Here is a 17,376-nt window from a genome sequence, read left to right as displayed (position 1 = left end):
TAGGTAATATATTAATATCTGTTCCACAGGAAAAAAAAAATTCAATCCGGTGTCAATAATCGTTAGACTGGCTCCATTACGTTCTTGTTGTGCCAAAAGATTTGCTGTATTTATAAGTAAAATTATGTAAGAAAAATAATAAATAATGCATGCAGGACACCAGGCTTTCCCCCCTATTCACTGCCGTCTCCACTGCCTGAGCCTGAACCAGCAGTAGTTAGGAGACTTTGTTAGCTTACTTCAACAATGAAGGAAAACTACCATGGCAAGCTCAAATGCTACATATGCACTGATCTCACTCTGAATGTGTCAGCCAAGTGTGAGGATGGTGAGAACACTTATGTCAGTATGCTGCATTTTGTCATTTATTATTTATGTCTTGGTGAGATATAAGGTATACATGTATTTATTATTAAAACTTTGTCTGTTCAGAGTGTATTTTATTTTTCCTTGGAGACACGACCTTCAGGATCTACACTGCCGAGAACTTGATATATTTTTATAGCCACTGTCTTCTGTGAAGTCCCGCATCCAATGCTCAACACTTTTTGCAAAGTTGCTGCAGAAATCATCTCGACAGAGACTGTTCTTCAGGTCTTGGAAAGCATCCATGCATTCATCTTCAAAATCATCATGTTCCTTCTTCTTTTTTTCTTGGTTTTTGGGATGGAGGATGGTGATGGCATTGGGGTACTAGTTATCGATGATGGTGAGAGTGGTGTACTCTGACCAGATGATGAATATGAGTGTGTATTAACTGCTGCCAAATCATGTGAGGTGATGGGGGAAATGATGAACGACTCATCAGTACCACCTTCATTAATGATGATGGTTTGTTCATCTGTTGGCTGAAGACTTGCCTGAAAGGAGAAAATTAACATGTAAAGTCATGCCAGAAACATAATTCTCATGAGGTGATTAGTAAGAGAAAATAATAAAAGATGACACTTAATTTATTGTACATGTGGTTTCACTTCTATAAAAGTCATCTTCAAGGCTTTCCATGATAATGCTTTGGGAGAAGGAAAAATTACAAGTAAATGAAGGAAATCAAGACCTGGTATATTCCTGTACACAAGTAGTACTAGACATTTACAGAAATACTTACTTGAACTGTGAAGCTTTCACTTGACTTTGTGGGGTAATTATTCAGCGTGTCCTTGATAAAGGACATTGCATGGAACAGCTCCCATTTAGAAATGTAGCCACCAGCTGAACCACTCTGAGCTGTGAATTTTTCTATATTCTTTCAGGAAGTATGTTCTGAGGTTGTTATATTTACAGCGAACTTGTTCTGAAATAAAAATTAAACAGTTCATGAATAGAGGGAACTTACGAAATAACTCCAAATAACATTTCTTGAGTTGCCACAATCATCTTTTCCTACATTACCCATGAACAAGATGACCAGCAAGATAATGATGTAATTTGTTTGATCAGGTGTAACTATGAACATTGAAATCCGACGCAGGCGTTGGATTTAAGCCGGCCCTAGACGTAACTGTTAATCTGAACGATAAAACTGATCAGATAAAAATCGTTGCAAGCCATCTGACGTCGCTGCCCCTACACCATTCCGATATATCGTTACAATTTGCATCGCTTCCACAGTTTTCGTAATGTCATCCGAGGAGGAGGAATCTCTGGCTCTAGCAGGTTTAGCTGTGGCATGATGTGTAAAAAGGGCAAAAAGTGCGTCTGGATCTAAGCGAGGTCGCAAGTGGAGTAGAGAATGGCTACTGAAAAGAAAAACTTATACTCATACAAACTTGTTGGCGGAGTTGAGAGCGGTGCCTAAGGATTGGAAAAATTATTTAAGGATGAACGAGGAAACGTACTTGAACCTTTTATCATTAGTAACACCTTTCATAGAGAAAGAAGACACAGTCATGAGATGTGCAATAACGCCTCATAAAAGACTGACAGCTACCTTAAGATTTCTAGCCACAGGACGCTCCTATGAAAACCTGAAGTTTTCAACCTTGATATCAGCTCAAGCTCTCCGGGTTATTATTCCTGAAACGTGCCGAGCGATTTATAAGGTTCTACAAAACCAGTATTTGAAGGTAAGTATTTAATAAGTATGTATGAGAAATATGTTGGTACATAACACAATCACAACAATGGTAACAAAAAATAGAACGTAACCAGTATTTTTCTATTATTTATGTAAGTGTACGGTATTTGTGTACCAGAAATACATAATACAATTATCCAAAACAAATATCAAACAGAATACAACTCCATTACTTGTATGCCAGTTTCCAATAACTATGTATCACTAATATAATAACTAAGGGATTGTCGAAGAAAGTGAGGGCAAGTGAAGGCTTGTGTGAGGCATGGTGTGAGGTACTGTTCCGGGTGTGGCAGAGGGTTGCGGAAATACGTTGTGCTGAATTGGAAACTGAGTGTTTGTTACTGGTACAGGCAAAAGTTTATGATGATGGGTAAGATTTCCCATTTCTGCTTCGAACAGAGCATCATTTATGATTTTTTCAGCCATTATCCTCTGTAAATTGTCCAATCCACATAACTTGTGTGCAACATTCTTCCCAAATACGTCAAGCTTATCTTCTATTTTTTGCTCCCTTGGTTTTTTAAAGTGGTCATTGATAGTCATCAGCACATCATCACCCATGTCCGTTCTACATTTCTTTTTGGTAGGTCTGGACGGTGCCACATTAGTTGTTGTACTATTTGTTGGTAAAGGAGTTGACGACCGGCTGACATGTAATGGGTAGCTTATGTCAAGCATAGAATTTCCTTCAGTAGCAACTTCTAGTTCACTTACATCAGATGAGGGGCTGGACACAGGCACAGGCTCAACATCATGGCATGAATTCTGAAAGAAGAAATAACCTTTCATTAATTATAAGGAAAATGAAACCAATCATTTTGACGCATTCCAGTGCATTAATCTCATTTAATCTTCTCCATTTCAGTTCCCTCAAAAGGAAGAAGAATGGAAAAGTGTCGCAGGACAATTTGAGCAAGATTGGCAGTTTCCACACTGTCTGGGGGCGTTGGACGGCAAGCACGTGGATATTATTCCTCCAGCTGACAGTGGTTCCCTGTTTTATAATTATAAGGGACGCCATAGTCTAGTCCTAATGGCAATCGCTAATGCGAAATGCGAATTCATCATGTGTGATTTTGGCTCAAATGGCAGGAATTCGGATGGCGGAGTGATACAGAATACTCTGTTTTATAGAAAATTAACTAATAAATCTCTGAATATACCAGCTGAAGGACAATTAGATAAATCACATAGAGTTTTACCATATGTCTTTGTTTGCGATGATGCTTTTGCACTTCGGCCTGATATGATGAAACCTTATAGAATGGGAGACTTGACTGGACATAACGAAAGAAAGATATTTAACTATCGTCTCTCACGAGCACGTCGGGTGATAGAAAGTGCTTTCGGAATTATGGCCTCAAGATTTAGAATATTTCATACACGAATAAATTTGAGTTTAGACAACATTGATGCCGTAGTTATGGCTTGTTGTGTGTTGCACAATTATCTACTGAAATCTTCGCTCAGCTATGCCTCTGCGGATTGCTTTGATGTAGAAAATGTAAACTGCGGTACCACTGTGCAAGGTTTAAGAGCTGAAGATTCAAATATGATGAATATCGCCCGAAGAAACCAAGGAAACCCGATGGAAGCCGCTAAAATTATCAGAGAAAATTTCGCTGATTATTTCATCAGTGAAGGTAAACTGCCATGGCAAGACAACTTTATTGAGTGAAGAGAAATTAAGGTTGTAGCTACATCTTCGTGCTCAAGTATGTGTGTGACAATGCTACATAAAAGAACCTCTTAGGTAACTGAAATTGCTTTCTGGGTGTTATGTATGTAATATATGATCCAGTGTTTCATGTGCCAACGGGTCGGATAGTAGAGCATAATTGATATTTTTGATTTGTTTTGCTGTTAAATGATAGGTTAAATAAAATTTTAGAGTGAAAAAAATATACATAATTATCTACTTGTGTGACATACGAGACGGAAACATTAACAATTTGACTGGGTAACTCAAATAATTCATACCTTATTACATATCTCAATAACGTCGTTAATATATAGGCAACTTTAACTCACTTTGTCTCATTAAATGCACAAGATGGTTCAGAATATTGTGTTGAACACATTTACTTCAAATGTTAATACCATTTATTCTATGGGCGTGTCGCACTTCATTAAAAAAAATACATGTATAACTCACCTCACTTTCATTTTCCTCAATATTAGTAAGACCTTCTCGTGGTGTTTCTTGATCGTGTAGAAAGGCAAGATTTTCAAAATACCATAGTTTTGGAACATAAACATCATATGCTCCTGCTCCAGATTTCTTGGAAGCCTGCACTTTCTTCAACTCTTTTCTATATGTGGTGCGTAAGTTATTGATTTTTTTGACAACCATATCACGGTCAGCATCACGTGTTGTTTCTCTTAACTTTTGAATTAATTTTTCATATGCTGCGTTTCTTTTGTCACGGTTATGATACTCTTTGCACTTAACTTTCCATAAACACTCTTCGGTTTGATAAATTTCAATAAACTCCTCCAATGTTTTGCGATTCATAATGAAAAATTTGTGAAAAGCTGGAAACGGCGTGCACACTTTATTGAAGTCACAAATAGACTGATAATCTGTACAGTTTTCCCCCTACACGTGATATTTTCATCTGAAAGGAAAAAAATCGTTAGATCGTTCAGATAAGTTTGAATGACTCAACTGTTCATGCCGCTCGATCAGTTCATCTGAAACGATCAAAATCTGCGCAAATTTCCCCCTACACGTCAGTTTTATCGTAACGATTTATCTGATCAGTTTTATCGTTCAGATAAACAGTTACGTCTAGGGCCGGCCTTAGTGTGGTTTTTCCCTCTTTTTATCGGTGTGGCAGCCTTCCTTCGGTAGCCTCCGTCTTTACTGCGAAGCTGTCTACCATAGTTTTAGCTTTACAGATTATTTTTACTCTCCCGGTGTCGTGTTTTACAACTTTTAGTGACTGTCGCAGTGCTCTTACTGCTCTCTCTTGCACTGTCTCCCTTAACCCTTTGATTTTATCAGCCCTGGAGTGGCTATATCTTCTTATCCAACGAGGATATCGTGTTGGGTTCTGTTGGGTCCCTGGTCTTGTTCGTGTTCCAGGGAATGAACACTCAGACCGCCTCGTTAAAGAGCCAGTAAGTCGCGCTCCGTCTCCTTCCCCTGTTCCTTTTCGAAATATATTTCATGCAATTCGTGTAGCGATTGCAGCACTTTGGCAGAGGAGATAATTAACGGGGGTCGCAACCTTGAAAATGGCAGAGATTACTACTTCCACACTCCCCCAATAGACTTACACCCATGTCCGGGATCGCCGTGCACAGACTTTATTGGCGCGACTTCGTATAGGTCACACGTACCTTACACAAAGGTACCTCCTGACCAGGGACCCTCAACCTTACTGTGATGACTGCTTGGTGCCGCTTACGGTGCAGCACCTACTAGTGGAGTGCCCCAGTTTGACTGACTTAAGACACCGCTACCTCTAACGCTTACGCGGTAGAGATAGCGGTGTCCATTATATCTCAAAGGTCCTTGGACCAGAGCGTCTGGCCCAGGGCCATGACGTTTTTAAGTTTTTGGGAGAAGCTGGCCTTCTCCCAAACCTGTACCCCCCCAGATGGAAACCGCCTTGTCGTGGTGGGGGGTTTACGTGCCCCTGTGACCTGGCGAGCTAGGCTAAAGGGGGCTTAGGCCCCTGCTCTGCCCTTTCGAGGGGGAGAGGGCTACCCATGCTAGTAAGGTCGCCAGTGAGGGACCAGACTAAATGGTTCCTACATAGGCTGCCAGTGGACCAGCGGAGCCACCCGCTGGAGAGATCGCCCAGTAGGGATCGTCCTGTGCTGGATGGTTGGGTGTCCAGGCTGGGATGCTTTGGGAGGGGGGTCTCAGCTCTGTTCGTATCATGTGGGGCCTGTTTTTAAAACGACTCGTCCGCATGGGGACGACATATCCCGTCCACGGCAGCCAGCGCTCCCTCCCATTGTAGTCCCAGTAGGTGGTTTCCCTTACCCCTGGATCCAATTTTTTGTGTAGCTTTATACATATGGTTAAACACAAAAAAATTGTCAGGTTCTACTGAGGTGGCTGACCTGGCCCGCGAGACGTCATCTTCAGGTCTTGAGTGGGAAGGAGGATTCCCCTGCACAAGAGCCTCCCGCAGCAGTCTCCTGTTCTGGGAGTTTTTCTGAGGGACGTATTTCTGCTGCATATGACTCCCTTGTGATGGTAAATATTAACCCATCATTTTCTTATCACGCCTTACATTCACTTCTCAAGGAGTATGGCACGGTTCTACGCATTCGACTTGTTTATGATAAGGATTTTCCATCTAACGGCTGCTATGTGACTTTTGTGTCATGTGACGAAGCCCGTCTAGCTTATGAACATGTAGCATCTCTTCCCCTTGCTGGCTCTGGCTTTAAGACAGAACTTCTCCACTCTCGCAATATTTCGGACAGCGACACGGACTATATCCCAAATCTTTTTGAAAACCATTCTGAGAGTTCAGTTCCTGAAGTCCGCCAGATCTCGCCTCCACGTTAGTTTGTGGCCTACTACAAAAATGGGCGCGGGAATTTCATACATGCCTCCTGGTATCTGTCAAAAAAGATCGGCACAATTTCTGAGGGAAACCTCAAGAAATACGGTAAGGGGGTGCCAGTGCGAGCGAAAGATATCACGCAGGCAAGGATGTTCCAACATCTACCATGTCCTTCTGACAGCATGTTTGAGACTATAAAGGCACATCCCACCTTTAATTACAGCAAAGGTTGTGTGTACAGTCAGGATCTTTATGAATTCCCTGATGAGGAAAAACTAGCAATGTGTCCTAGCTCAGTCCAAAAGGTCACAAAGATGAGAAACTCCTCCAACATGGTCCTCCTCACCTTTTTTGGTTCCACCCTTCCTGACCGTGTTAATATCGGACCTATTAATCTTAGGGTGAGGCGTTTTGTTTCTCGCCCTCTTCAGTGTTTCTCATGTTATTCGTACGGTCACGGTAAAAGCTCCTGTACGAAAGCTTCTAGATGTGGTAATTGCTCTGCACTAGATTCACATTCTGAGGAGCATTGCAATGCTACTGCTTATTGTTTCATTGCCGTGATGCTCACCAGGTACGTTCCAGGCAATGCCCCAGGTATCGCCTGGAGCAGGACATTCTACAGCTTGCTAACACTCAGTTCATCAGCCTCGGTAGCGCCCGCCGTGAACTCCTGTACCGCCAGAAGGACGGTACTGGTGCGACATCCTATGCTTCATTGGCCGCTCGCTCTTCTGCTGAGTCTGCCGGTCCGAAGACGAACTGCTACCTCTCGCTCTGTTGGGGCGGGCGGTCCTGTTCATTTGGCCAATACGTTTGACCTTTTGTCTGATGACTCAGTCGAGTCACCTGTAAGAAGCGACGAGAATAATACGGACTTGACCAAACTTACCCATGTAGTTGAAGTCCATTTGTCTCCTCCATCGCCTAAGCCTTTGAAGGGCATGACCAAACGGCACCGCGGCTCTGCGGAGTCGATAGAATGTGCTCAGCTTAAGCAATTTAAGGTTTCTCCCGGTGCACACGATCGTGAGTCCTCCAGTCACCGCTCTGCAATGGTAGCCTCCTGTGACGCGCTCCGTCCTAGATCGGGCTTCTTGTGAAGAGGACGGTCTTAACATGGAGACGTCCGATGATATTGTCCCTTGCCTGACCCTCGTCCTCCAAGGAATGATGGTTCGCATCACTCACCGGCAAGCCGAAAAGCAGCGGTCCAACGACCCGGCACATCACAACTCCCGGTGTTTTCTCGTCGGTTAATTATTTCTAGTCAGGTGAGTCACGGGCAGCCCCTTCAAAAGGCTCGCCCGTCCACTGCACCTAAATAGTAATCTTCAAGCTTCTACAGTGGAACTAGAGAGGCCTTCGCGCCTCGTGGGGAGGGGACTCCGAGCTTTGCTGTCAGAGTTCTCTCCAGTCTGTGTAGCTCTACAAGAGACTATGCTAGGTGATAGTATTTATTCTAGTCCTCCTGGCTATCGTGCCTTTTTTAGTACTCCTTTCCCTGACCAGGGCCACCACGGTGGCACAGCTATTCTAGTCCGTCAGGATATACCTGTTATCCCGTTACAACTTAACACTCCTCTTCAGGTGGTTGCTGTTAAGGTCTTTATGGGACGACTGTACACGATTTGCAGTTTATATCTCCCTCCTCGGCTTCCTGTCTCCAGGGGTTAGCTTGACGGCCTGGTGCGTCAGCTGACTCCTTCTTTTCTTTTGTTGGGAGATTTTAACGGCCGTCACCCACTATGGGATGAAGGTGCTAGTAATCCACGTGGGGTTTTAATCGGTACTTTTATTGAGGATGAGTGATTAGAGGTTTTAAATTCTGGGGATGTTACACATTTCCACAGTCCTACTGGGACTTTTACAGCTATCGATCTTTGTACATCTAATTCTTTCCTCGATTTTAATTGGCGAGTCCTACCGTATTTACACGGTAGTGACCACTTTCCGATTTTATTGCAGTCTGTGAACTCTGAGCCACAGTCCCGGCCTACACGCTGGGTTTTAGACAAGGCAGATTGGCGTCGATTCACAGACCTTAGCTCTTTTATCCGTCCGCTGACTGACTTTTCTACTTGTGCCGAGGCTGTTGATTATTTTACCGATTATTTAATTTCTTTAGCGCTTCAGACAATCCCTAGGACGTTAGGTCGCTTTACTAAGCGTCCCGTTCCTTGGTGGAACGCAGGATGCACTGCAGCGGTGAAAGAGAAACGGGCAGCTTTCTCGCGTCTCCGGCGACATCGTGGGGACCCGCAGTGCCTGGAAGCTTTTCGGCGCTGCTGAGCTCGGGCCCGCCGCGTTTTGAAAAGGCACAAAGAGCCTCGTGGAAAGCCTATGTCTCTTCCATAAACGTCCGCACCCCTCTTACGGATGTCTTCAACAAAGTCCGCCGAATTGCTGCGAAGTATTCTGCTCCTTCGCCACCAATTTTGTTATCTGCTTGGCGAACGGTGGCAGACCCTAGGAATGTCGCCGATCTCTTCAGAGGCATCCTGCAGCCCCGGGCGCACGTCACCGCCAGAGAATGGAATCTCTCGACATAAACTTTTCTTCCACTGGAGGGGAGTCTTATAATGTCCCTTTCTCTGCTTCCGAGTTGCGGACTGCTTTGTCCCAGTGTCACGACTCTTCTCCTGGGCCAGATGATATACCTTATGCCTTCTTGAGCCACATGTCTGACACTGCTTCTAACTTTCTTTTAAATCTTTATAATATAATTTGGCATACCGGTGACTTTCCATCTTCTTGGGCTGTGGCAGTGGTTCTCCCATTTCCGAAGCCTGGAAAAGATAATCTCCAGGCTACGAACTACTGTCCTATATCTTTGACATCCTGCATTTGTAAAGTTTTAGAAAAGATGGTAAATGTAAGACTCATGTGGTACTTGGAGAGGAGGAAGTACTTGTCATTGGTACAGTACGGCTTCCGAAAGATGAGGTCTACTACTGATGCTCTTTTATCCCTAGAGTCTTCCATTTGTGAGGCCTTCCCTAATCACCACCATCAAGTAACAGTCTTTTTGACCTGGAGAAGGCCTACGACACGGCTTGGTGTCATGGCATTTTACAGTCTTTGTTTAATTTTGGCCTTCGTGGCCATCTTCCTCTTTTTATCCAACAGTTTTATCCAGACGTTTTTACGGTTCGAGTGGGAGTGTTCTCTCTGAGGCTACTGCTCTAAATGACGGCGTTCCACAGGGAAGTATTCTTAGTGTTACATTATTTGCAGTCGCCATAAATGGTGTGATTAATACTCTCCCAGATGGCATTCACAGCTCCATATATGTTGATGATTTATGTATTTCTTTTGCTGCTGCTAGGATGTCACTGATTGATCGCAAGCTCCAACTGGCGATCAATAGGGTGTCCAGTTGGGCTAACATGAACGGCTTTCGATTCTCCACCTCGAAGACCGTAGCTATGCATTTCTATCGCAACCGTGGTGTCCATCCAGACCCTGATTTATATCTCGCAAACAGACGCCTCTCATGCTTGGAGGCGTCTCGATATCTTGGCCTTTTATTTGACAACCGTCTCACCTGGGTTCCCCATTTCCGTTCTCTTAAGGCGTCTTGTCGGCAGGCATTATCCCTTCTTCGGGTTTTAAGTCACACCTCTTGGGGTGCGGACAGGGACACGTTGCTGCTGCTTCACCGTACACTCATACTTCCGAAGCTGGAATACGGCTGTGAGATCTACTCATCCGCAACGGATGCACGACTACGCACGCTTGACCCCATGCATCATGCTGGGGTCCGCTTGGCTACAGGTGTATTTCGGACATCTCCAACACCTAGCCTTCTAGTGGATGCTGGTTTTTGGCCGCTCGACCTCCGGCGCCAGTCTTCGATGCTCCGGTGTTGGTTTCGCACCCACCGTCTTCCTGATTCTGTCACCTGTGTGTCAATGTTGTGGGACTCGCGCTCGCAGGTGTATGTCATTCCCTGGAACACCAACGTGACCAGGGACCCAACAGAACCCAACACGATATCCTCTTCTAGTAAGTAGGTATAGCCACTCCAGGGCTGATAAAACCAGAGGATTAAGGAAGACCAGAGTGCCTGGCCCAAAGCCATGATGTTTTTAGTTTTTTGGGAAAAGCGGGCCTTCTCCCAAATATGTGAATTACATTTAATTTTATTGTATTTACGTATTTGTTTATCTATTTTAGATACTTTTAATTACATAATTTTTAATTCCTTTTAGTTAGTTTTTTACGATGTTTTTACTATTATAGTTTTTAATCCATTTATTTCCTTTTCTTTCATATTTTCATTTAGAGGCCTTTGCGCCTAGTGGGGGGAACTCCGAGCATTGCTATCGGAGTTCTCTCCAGCCTGTGTATCTTTACAAGAGACTATGCTAGGTGATAGTACTTATTCTAGTCCTCCTGGCTATCGTGCCTTTTTTAGTACTCCTTTCCTGACCAGGGCCACCACGGTGGCACAGCTATTCTAGTCCGTCAGGATATACCTGCTATCCCGTTACAACTTAACACTCCCCTTCAGGTGGTTGCTGTTAAGGTCTTTATGGGACGACTGTACACCATTTGCAGTTTATATCTCCCTCCTCGGCTTCCTGTCTCCAGGGGTGAGCTTGACGGCTTGGGACGTCAGCTGACTCCGCCTTTTCTTTTGTTAGGAGATTTTAACGGCCGTCACCCATTATGGGATGAAGGTGCTAGTAATCCCCGTGGGGTTTTAATCGGTTCTTTTATTGAGGATGAGGGATTAGAGATTTTAAATTCTGGGGATGTTACACATTTCCACAGTCCTACTGGGACTTTTACAGCTATCGAACTTTTTCTTTTGTACATCAAATTCTTTACTAGATTTTATTTGGCGTGTCCTACCGGATTTACACGGTAGTGATCACTTTCCGATTTTATTGGAATCTGTGAACTCTGAGCCACAGTCCCGCCCCATACGCTGGGTTTTAGACAAGGCAGATTGGCGTCGATTCACAGACCTTACCTCTTTTATCCGTCCGCTGGCTGACTTTTCTACTTGTGCTGAGGCTGTTCATTATTTTACGTCAGGTCGCTTTACTAAGCGTCCCGTTCCTTGGTGAAACGCAACATGGACTGCAGCGGTGAAAGAGAAACGGGCAGCTTTCTCTCGTCTCCGGCGACATCGTGGGGACCCGCAGTGCCTGGAAGCTTTTCGGCGCTGCCGACCTCGGGCCCGCCGCGTTTTGAAAGAGGCACAAAGAGCCTCGTGGAAAGCCTATGTCTCTTCCATAAACATCCGCACCCCTTCAATAAAGTTCGCCAAATTGCTGGGAAGTATTCTGCTCCTTCCCCACCAATTTTGTTGTCTGCTGGGGCAAACGGTGGCAGACTCTAGGACTGTCGCCGACCTCTTCGCGGAGCACTTTGCCAGTGTTTCCCGGAGGCATCCTCCCACCCAGATGGGAACCGCCTTGTCGTGGAGGGGGGGCTTGGGTGCCCTTGTGACCTGGCGAGCTAGGCTAGAGGGGGCTTAGGCCCCTGCTTCGCCCTTTCGAGGGGAGAGGGCTACCCATGCTAGTAAGATCGCCAGTGAGGGGCCAAACTAAATGGATCCTACGTAGGCTGCCAGTGGACCAGAGGAGCCACCCGCTGGAGGGATCTCCCAGTAGGGGCTGTCCTGTGCTGGATAGTTGGGTGTCCAGGCTGGGATGCTTTGGGAGGGGGGTCTCAGCTCTGTCGTGGACAAACTTTCGTATCATGTGGGACCTTTTTTTAAAACGACTGGTCCGCATGGGGACGAGGTACCCCGTCTATGGCAGCCAGCACTACCTCCCATTGTAGTCCAAATAGGTGGTTTTCCTTGCCCCTTCAGCCAATTTTTGTGTAACTTTATATATATGGTTAAACACAAAAAATAGTCAGGTTCTCGTGAGGTGGCTGACCTGGCCCGCGAGACGTCATCTTCAGGTCTGAGTGGGAAGGAGGATTCCCCTTCACAAGAGCCTCCCGCAGCAGTTTCCTGTTCTGGGAGTTCTTCCGAGGGACGTATTTCTGCTGCATATGACTCCCATGTGATGGTAAATGTTAATCCATCATTTTCCTACCACGCCTTGCACTCACTTCTCAAGGTGTATGGCACGGTTCTACGTATTCGACTGGTTTATGAAACCGTTGCTATGTAACTTTTCTGTCATGTGATGAAGCTTCCCGATGTGGTAATTGCTCTGCAATAGACTCACATTCAGAGGAGCAATGCAATGGTGCAGCTTATTGTTTTCATTGCCGTGATGCTCACCAGGTACGTTCCAGGCAATGCTCCAGGTATCGCCTAGAGCAGGACATTCTACAGCTTGCCAATAGTCAGCTTTTCAGCCTCGGTAGCGCCCGCTGTGAACTCCTGTACCGCCAGAAGGACGGTACTGGTGCGACATCCTATGCTTCATTGGCCGCTCGCTCTTCGGCTGAGTCTGCCGGTCCGAAGACAACTCCTCCTGCTAACTCTCGCTCTGTTGGGGCGGGTGGTCCTGTTTATCTGGCTAACAGGTTTGCCATTTTGCCTGATGACTCGGTTGAGTCATCTCTTAGAAGTGACGATAAAAATACGGACTTGACCAAAGTCACCCATGTAGTAGATGTCCATTTGCCACCTGTATCTCCTAAGCCTTTCAAGGGTCTAACTAAGCGGCACCGTGGCTCTGCCCCCCCCAGATGGGAACCGCCTTGTCGTGGTGGGGAGGCTTGCGCGCCCCTGTAACCTGGCGAGCTAGGCTAGAGGGGGCTTAGACCCCTGCTCTGCCCTTTCGAGGGGAAGAGGGCTACCCATACTACTACGGTCGCCAGTGAGGGGCCAGACTAAATGGTTCCTACGTAGGGTGCCAGAGGACCAGCGGAGCCACCCGCTGGAGGGATCGCCCAATAGGGGCCGTCCTGTGCTGGATGGTTGGGTGTCCGTCCAGGCTGGGATGCTTTTGGAGGGGGGTCTCAGCTCTGTCGTGGACAAACATTCGTATCATGTGGGGCCTGTTTTTAAAACGACTGGTCCGCATGGGGACGAGGTACCCCATCCACGACAGCCAGCGCTCCCTCCCATTGTATTCCCAGTAGGTGGTTTCCCTTGCCCCTGGAGCCAATTTTTTGTGTAGCCGTTTTTTTATGGGAAAACACAAAAAACATTCAGTTTCTCGCGAGGTGGCTGACGTGGCCCACGAGACGTCATCTTCAGGTCTGAGTGGGAAGGAGGATCCCCCTCCACAAGGGCCTCCCACAGCAGTCTCCAGTTCTGGAAGTTCTTCTGAGGGACGCATTTCTGCTGCATATGACTCTCTTGTAATGGTAAATGTTAATCCATCATTTTCCTATCATCCCTTGCACTCATTTCTCAAGGCGTATGTTACGGTTGTTTGCATTCGACTGGTTTATGATAAGGACTTTCCTTCTAACCACTGCTATGTGACGTTTATGTCATGTGATAAAGCATCTCTGCCCCTCACTGAATTTCTCCAGTCACTTAATATTTCAGACAGTGACATGGATTACATCCCAAATGTTTTTGAAAACTATTTAGAAAATTCAGTTCCTGAGGTCCACCAGATCCCGCCTCCTCGTTGGTTTGTGACGTACTATAGAAATGGACGTGGGAACTTCATTCATGCCTCCCAGTATCTTGCCAAAGAAATCGGCACTATTCCTGAGGGAAACTTCAAGAAATATGGTAAAGGGGTGCTAGTGCGACCTAAAGATATTACACAAGTGAGGATGTTGCAACATCTCCCATGCCCTACTGAACTCCTGTACCGCCAGAAGGACGGTACTGGTGCGACATCATATGCTGCATTGGCCGCTCGCTCTTCTGCTGAGTTGGCCGGTCCAAAGACGACAACTCCTGCTACCTCTCGCTCTGTTGGGGCGGGTGGTCCTCTTCATTTGGCCAATAGGTTTGCCCTATTGTCCGATGACTCGGTTGAGTCAACTCTTAGAAGTGACAAGACAAATAAGGACTTGACCAAAGTCACCCATGTAGTGGATGTCCATTTGCCATCTGTATCGCCTAAGCCTTTGAAGGGACTGACCAAACGGCACAGCAGCCCCGCGGAGTCGATAAATTTAGCTCAGCCTAAACAGTCTAAAGTTTCTCCCGGTGTACGTGATCGTGAGTCCTCGAGGGACCGTTCTGCAATGGTAGCTCCAGTAGTTTCTGTCCAGCCTCCTGTGACGCTCTCCGTCTCAGATCGGGCTTCTTGTGATGAGGACGGTCTGAGCATGGAGACGTCCGATAATACTGTCACAGCCGTCCATCGTGGACCCACTGTATCGAAAAGTGCAGTCAAGCCTGATCGTCGTCCTCCGAGGACCGGTAAAAGTGATGATAGTTCGCATCACCCACCGATGAGCCGAAAGGCTGCGGTCCAACGACCTGGCACATCTCAACCCCAGGTGTCTTCTCGTCGTTTGATTATTTCTAGTCAGGTCAGTCACGGGCAGCCTCAAAAGGCTCGCTCGTCCACTGCACCCAAATAGTCGTCTTCAAGCTTCTACAGTGGAACTGTAGAGGCCTTCGCGCCTCGTGGGGGGAACTCCGAGCTTTGCTGTCGGAGTTCTCTCCAGCATGTGTAGCTCTACAAGAGACTATGATAGGTGATAGTACTTATTCAAGTCCTCCTGGCTATCATGCCTTTTTTAACACTCCTTTCCCTGACCAGGGCCACCACGGTGGCACAGTTATTCTTGTCCATCAGGATATACCTGTTATCCCGGTACAACTTAACTCTCCCCTTCAGGTGGTTGCTGTTAAGGTCTTTATGGGACGACTGTACACCATCTGCAGTTTATATCTCCCTCCTCAGCTTCCTGTCTCCAGGGGTGAGCTTGACGGCCTGGTGCGTCAGCTACCTTCGCCATTCCTCTTGCTCGGAGATTTTAACGGCCGTCACCCATTGTGGGATGAAGGTGCTAGTAATCGTCGTGGGGTTTTAATCGATTCTTTTATTGAGGATGAGGGATTGGAGGTTTTAAATTCTGGGGATGTTACACATTTCCATAGTCCTACTGGGACTTTTACGGCTATCGATCTTTCTATTTGTACATCTAATTCTTTACTCGATTTTAATTGGCGGGTCCTACCAGATTTACACTGTAGTGACCACTTTCCAATTTTATTAAAAAATCTGTGAAATCTGAGCCACAGTCCCGGCCCCCACGCTGGGTTTTGGACAAGGCAGAATGGCCTCGATTCACAGACCTTAGCTCTTTTATCCGTCCGCTGGCTGACTTTTCTACTTGTGCTGAGGCTGTTGATTATTTTACCGATTTTTTTATTTCTTTAGCTTTTCAGACAATCCCTAGGACGTCAGGTAGCTTTACTAAGCGTCCCGTTCCTTGGTGGAACGCAGCATTCACTGCAGCGGTGAAAAAGAAGCGGGCAGCTTTCTCTCGTCTCCGGCGACATCGTGGGGACCCGCAGTGTCTGGAAGCTTTTCGGCGCTGCCGAGCTCGGGCCCGCCGCATTTTGAAAGAGGCACAAAGAGCCTCTTGGAAAGCTTATGTGTCTTCCATTAATGCCCACACTCCTCTTACGGATGTCTTTAACAAAGTCAGTATTCTGCTCCTCCCCCACCAATTTTGTTGTCTGCTAGGCGAACGGTGGCAGACCCTAGGACTGTCGCCGACCTCTTCGCGGAGCACTTTGCCAATGTTTCCCGGAGGCATCCTGCAGCCCCAGCCTCACGTCACCGCCAGAGAATGGAATCTCTCGGCATAAATTTTCTTCCACATGAGGGGAGTCTTATAATGTCCCCTTCTCTGCCTCTTGAGTTGCGGACTGCTTCGTTCCAGTGTCATGACTCTTCTCCTGGCCCAGATGATATTCCTTATTCCTTCTTGCGCCACATGTCTGACAGTGCTTTTAACTTTTATTAAATCTCTATAATATGATTATGCATACAGGTGACTTTCCAATTTCTTGGGCTGTGGCAGTGGTTCTCCCATTTCCGAAGCTTGGGAAAGATAATCTTCAGGCTACGAACTATCGTCCTATATCGTTGACGTCCTGCATTTGTAAAGTATTAGAAAAGATGGTTAATGTAAGACTCATGTTGTACTTGGAGAGGGGGAAGTACCTATCCTCGGTACAATACGAAAGATGAGGTCTACTACTGATGCTCTTTTATCCCTAGAGTCTTCTATTTGTGAGGCCTTCGCCAATCACCACCATCAAGTAACAGTGTTTTTTGACCTGGAGAAGGCCTATGACACGGCTTGGTGTCATGGCATTTTATAGTCTTTGTTTAATTTGGGCCTTCGTGGCCACCTTCCTATTTTTATTCAGCAGTTTTTATCCAAACGTCTTTTACGGGTTCCAGTGGGGAGCGTTCTCTCTGAGGCTACACAGGGAAGTATTCGCAGTCGCCATTAATGGTGTTATTGATACTCTCCCAGATGGCATTCATTGCTTCTTATATGTTGATGATTTTTGTATTTCATTTGCTGCTGCTAGGATGTCACTGATTGAGCGCAAGCTCCAACTGGTAATCAATAGGGTGTCCAGTTGGGCCAATATCAACGGTTTTATACCTCGCCAATAAACGCTTCTCTTGCGTGGAGGCGATTCGATATCTTGGCCTTTTATTTGACAACCGTTTCACCTGGGTTCCCCATTTCATTATATGCATTTTAATATTTTATTTAGTTTTATTGTCTTTAGTTTTTAGATACTCTACTGTTTTTAACTGCCTTTATATAGTTTTTAAACTGCTCTGTCTTTTTAAATAATTGAAACGGCGCCAAATGACCTCAGCCGTTGCATTTCGGACA

General features: G+C 45.9%; 1 protein-coding gene across 1 annotated transcript; it reads right to left on the bottom strand.

The window, feature by feature from the left end:
* Positions 1 to 465: 465 nt before the first annotated feature.
* Positions 466 to 1,266, bottom strand: LOC123516168. Its single transcript, XM_045275336.1, has 2 exons — positions 1,109 to 1,266; positions 466 to 860 (listed from the first exon to the last, which is right to left on the bottom strand). Exons 1-2 carry the CDS (start codon positions 1,172 to 1,174, stop codon positions 591 to 593), a joined length of 336 nt encoding a protein of 111 aa, XP_045131271.1. The 5' UTR covers positions 1,175 to 1,266; the 3' UTR covers positions 466 to 590.
* Positions 1,267 to 17,376: the final 16,110 nt, after the last annotated feature.

The sequence above is a fragment of the Portunus trituberculatus genome, chromosome 5 (assembly GCF_017591435.1).
Source record: "Portunus trituberculatus isolate SZX2019 chromosome 5, ASM1759143v1, whole genome shotgun sequence".
Lineage (NCBI taxonomy): Eukaryota > Metazoa > Arthropoda > Malacostraca > Decapoda > Portunidae > Portunus > Portunus trituberculatus.
Note: the sequence above shows the minus strand (reverse complement) of the source record. Positions and strands in the feature narration are given on the sequence as shown.